General features: G+C 37.2%; 1 protein-coding gene across 2 annotated transcripts in view; it reads right to left on the reverse strand.

Annotated features, from left to right (window-relative positions):
- Positions 1-3999, reverse strand: part of suco (SUN domain containing ossification factor) — a 57271-nt gene extending 53272 nt beyond the window's left edge. For both annotated transcript variants that reach the window (XM_015397999.1, XM_015398000.1), the window contains exon 1: positions 3730-3999. In XM_015397999.1, the coding sequence (XP_015253485.1) occupies positions 3730-3782 (53 nt within the window). In that variant the 5' untranslated portion in view covers positions 3783-3999. The remainder of the gene's footprint in view (positions 1-3729) is intronic.
- Positions 4000-5118: the final 1119 nt, after the last annotated feature.

Raw genomic sequence — 5118 nt, forward strand, 5'->3', positions numbered from 1 at the left:
TTGCGTATATTAGCTGCGACATATGAATCAAGATGCTATGACCGAAAACATTTGATTGACAGATGAGCATTGATATATGATTGGCCGAATGTAGGTGTTCAGGCTGACGTAGAACTAACTGGCCTGCAGAAGATAATGAAAAAAAGCAGAGATTTTAAGACAGGATTTTTTTTTAAATGAAACTTTCTAACTTTTGGGACAATATGGTCTGATAAAGAGTACATTTATATACATGTGTAAGCCAGAATAATTTGACATTTAAATATATCTTCCCTACGACTTTAAAAACTGTTTAAAACTTTTCAAGCATCTTGTACACAGACACACAATGAGAAATGTTTTTTTTTCATTAGAAGCATTATTATGGCAAATAACAGGACTGAGACACTAAATTAAGCTCCAAATATGGTGTTGAACACAACTCTCAGAGCGATAAGTATTGCTTATGTATTTGTATCAAAATAAAAAAAAGTTATAAAAATTACAAAGAAAAGTTACAAATACTCGTTCTTCATTTACTCTGTTTTAGCACCAGTATGAAAAATTTGCTTTTCTGCTTGGGAAAATAAAAAAGCAAAAAACATAATCTATAGCATTTATGCTACAAAGCATGGCTGCTTATAGGAACCTGTTCTAGAAGGTTCTCCTCCTCATAGCTGATTAAAGAGCAAAAACAGGCTGAACAAGCAAAGCTTCACAGGCCTCTCCCACTGGATCAATGACCAAAGCACAAGAAAAAACAGACCTGTATAACCTAATGAAAAAAAATAAATAAATATTTAAATGCACCCAAAATTCAGGCTTTTTAAAATCCTGATTTTCTCTACTCATTTGCTTTGGTATCGACAGTCTGCGGAGCACAGCTAACACTTTTAAACCAGGTAAACCGGCTGCTGAATTATCTTTTAAGCGCTAATCATGTTACATAATAATAACCTTCCAGTGACTGTGAATCTAATAAGCTTATAGAAACCTTTTATTTCAAACAGTATCCTGCCAATCCAGCAGAAAAAATTTTTAAATCTGATTCTTTTTGTACTCTGAGGTAGTTTATAATATATTATCTTCCACAGCGGACAAACACAGTGATAACCTGCTATAAAACTTAATTCAGTAAAAAATAGCCTTTAAATGGAGAGAAATGCATGAGTATGCAAGGAAAGCTGTTATTACTGACAATTCACCTGCCTGGAAATGTGCACCTTGACTCATATGGGTTCAGAGGACAAACACACACAATCCCCAACAATGCTGATGTCAACAGCCTGAGATGGCATGCCGTGAAAGCAGGCAGATCTCTTCTGCTGACAACATGAGAGGAGGGGGAAGCATGACACTCACTGAAAGCTGTGGTGAAGCCTACAAAGCACAAGGGCTCACAAGAAACATAAAAATATCTGCATTAGCCCTGGCAGGTTGTAAGCAACACTGGGTTGATGCCGAGAGCCTGGCCAGAACAAACTTCCAAATAACCCCTTTAATACCGGCGTTTAAACAAGCAGCTGCTTTATGAACCTAAAAATCACCGCTTCCTTGGAAACCTTAGCGTCGCCGCCTGGCCTGCATTGCCTTTTTTTTTTTTTATTCCTTCTGGGAATCTGTGAGAGCTGGAAGCAGGGGAGGAGAAGCTAACAGCAGCATGTTAAAAAGGGATTGCATTAATAATGATAGCTGAGCATTTCAGAGCACGGCCATCAGCTGGTCTGTCCGACACTCGGTATGCCACATCAAATCCATGTCACTGTTTTTCATTTATATAAACATTTTATCAGAGTATTTATCATCCTAAAAATTACTGAATTCGTTAAAAAGAAAAGAAAACAAATGCGGGGGAGAAAATAAAAAGTAAAAAAAATTAAAACTATTCATTACAGATTTTATTTGGTCTTACCAAACATCTGAGCTCAACGGACACAAACTCAATTCCTTTGAATTCAATTTTCAATCAAATTTATTAAGTTAAAACTGATTATAACAAAGTCTGCATCATTCTGTGTGGCTGGGTATTGTATTCAAAGGAAGAGAAAGTAGCATGGGACAAACCCCTACAGTGGTTTCAAGTTTATTCCCCCCTTTTATTTATAAAAAGTTAGGTTAAATTAAATTTCTATGATGTGCATTTTTTTTAAAATATGGATAATTAAGGATTTACTATAAAAAAAATCTAATTATAACAAAATTTGGTTTCTCCTCACCAGCAAACAGAACCAAATCTTCTTTCCTCTGAAAGACATTTAAGCTGCCTTTGTTCTGCCCTTCACTGCGCTACAAAACATTTTATTTATTAATGATTGCATTAAAAAAGGAATCCCTGGCATGATCAATGAAACATGAGCCTGTAAGCCCTATTTCCACGGTATGGGGAAATGAGAAAACATGTCTTTTATTAGATTTTTCCAATACCTCAGGTATGAGGATGTGTTCCTTATGCCCAGTTTACAAAAACAAACTCCTTCTACTGCAACTGAACACACACAAAGCCCCTAGGAGGTTTTCTTTTTCGAAATTAAATTAACAGATGGAAAAAGATTTAAATAGACCCTGTTTATTTTCCTCTTGGTTATAAAACAACGCCTCAGTTCTATAAAGAAAAATACAGTGAGGGACTGAAGCAACAAAATGTCAGGAAGTGAAGAAAATCTGAAGTTCAGTTTGTTTGCAAGCTTCCACTGGCTCAACCTGAGTCAACAATCTGGATGAAGTTGGCACGATAGCTGGATTGTTAATCCAATTCTACACACATTGTTATCCGCTGCCTGCGTCTGAGATTAAGTAAACACATGGGTTGCAGCAAAAAAACAAACTACAAATATTCACAGTAAATATCATTTAAAATGCACCACAAATTTCCTAGAAAATTCTGACTTCTATGATCAGTGGACGTTTCCATCGACTTCTAGCATAAAAAAAGATTTTCAAAATTTATCACAATTTATGACAGCCTATGTTCCAAACTGTTATCTTATTATAATAAAAGTGCAGTGAGTTGATGTGTTTACATAACAAAATGTAAGATCTTCTTAGTTTAGATGGATTTTAATCCATGATGACAGCAGTACTTGTTCAGCCACATCAAAGGAAGGGCCTAATCTAATCTCTTTCTGGATTATTGGAGCATATCTAACTAGAAACACGGTTTTGACTAAACCTGTTTATTTATTAACCAAACTAAAAGACAGTCCCTGCATTTATTCATAGCCATGGTCTTGCTAAGTATGCGTCACACTGTGATTCTGATGGTTAGTTAGCCCAAAAAATAGCTTTTCAAGATTTGTTTAGCTCCAAAAAACACGAGAAGAAAATAAAAAATGTCTGTATAGTTTCTGTTATATTGCATTAGTCGCTGTAGTCCAGCAGCTGGCTAACATATGCCAACACTGAGCAACTTAGATTTAGCTAGCTGAGCTGCTATCAACAGCTGGCCTCATCACTAACCCAACAAACAGGCTTTAAAGGCGGCTAGCTGGATGATAAGCAGAGGAAAGTCAATCTTTTCTTCGGATTCACAGATATATTGAACCGAAAAAACAGCTAAACCAAGCAGATATTTGTTAGCTAATGTAGCAGGGGGGCAACCCGTCACACAAGAATAGCAAATACTGTCCCACAAAAGACAAGAAAGAGTCAAATATTTTGTTACAAAATGTAAAAAGTGGTGAAGTTATTTTTGAAGCACGTGAATGTCAGACATGTGTGAAAGTGTGAATGGTGGCAGGAGGCCAGGCTTACCAGCACAGGAGAGCTACAATGAGGCACACCAACAAAACGCGCAGCCTCTTCATTATCTCCCAGCGGGGACCGACATCCTCGCTATTTGCTTTGCTTTGTCGCAGCTGGACAAGACACCGAAAACTAGCTGACTGTTAGCCGGGATTCTCCTTTCATTAGCAAACAGTCCTGTCACCTATTTCTAAAAGGCAAACCCACAGTTCACGGTGAGTATGATTCATTTCTCAGACAGTTCACCCTCCCAGTTTTCGGCTCCAACCGCCACTGCTAAAAGCGAGCTGCTGCACTCCGACTAATTCAACGCCTACTTTACAGTTGACCAATCACATCAGAGAGAGTTGGGTTCATCGGCCAATCATAGGAGACCTGGCATGTGCGTAATAAAAAAAAGTCCCGCCTCCAGACTTGAGGATGAGCTGGTGGCTGTGGAAGCGGACGCGTCACACTTTTTGATAAGCAGACTAGAGAAGCACGCCTTAAACTTATTGCACAATCAAACCAGTGTTCAGAAGAGATAGCTTGATTTAAAAATAGCTGTTTTTAGCGTCCTGTTTCTAACCTGGTGATGTCGATGGCGTTGAACGCTTTGTTTTCCTCTCCAAATCACAGACATTTTGAATAATGGCGTTATGAATTACATTGTAAAACAAAGCTCCCCTTCATTAAATGTAGAATAATTTCATTGTTTAGAATGCATTGTCACTCATAACCTTTCAGACCTTATTCTTGTTTGTGGTTAGATCATTTTGCTATGAATGTTAACAAAAAAAAAAACATGTTTGTATGGTATGAAAGTAATGGATTTCTTATGTACCATTTTATGTGCACATCCGTTGCTCCTATTTAAACTGTTGCACTGCGGTTTATTTTTCTGTGTGAGATAACTATTAATGCCAGTTCTTAAATCTCTAGATAACTGATTGTATATTAAATATTTCTAATTACATCATATTGCGGTTCTGATTCCACCAACAGATATTCTTCTAAATTACCACAGATTGTGACCAACTCTAAGCAAATTGATTTGCTCAAATAGCCGCATTTGGTATATTCAGACAAATGGCTCTCAAAATAAAGAGTGGAATGACATACTGTTTGAATTTGACTGCTGGAGGTTTCTTCCTGTTAAAAAGAGAGTTTTTCCTCTCCACTGTCGCTACAAGCATGTGAGGGTTTGCCTTTGAGTCAATCAGTCGATGCAATCAGCTGGTTTTCCTTGGATAGAAAACTTTGAATCAATCTGACTGGATGATCTGGTGAACTGTAAAGAGCCTTGTGATGACATGTGATGTGAATTGGTGCTATAGAAATACACTGAATTGAATTTTAACCTCAGCCGTACCTTTTTAAAGGTATAATGGATGATCTCCGCAAATTTTTGAAAAGACC

This window comes from Cyprinodon variegatus, unplaced genomic scaffold, assembly GCF_000732505.1.
Source record: "Cyprinodon variegatus isolate N-32 unplaced genomic scaffold, C_variegatus-1.0 Scaffold902, whole genome shotgun sequence".
In the NCBI taxonomy this organism is placed as follows: Eukaryota; Metazoa; Chordata; class Actinopteri; order Cyprinodontiformes; family Cyprinodontidae; genus Cyprinodon; species Cyprinodon variegatus.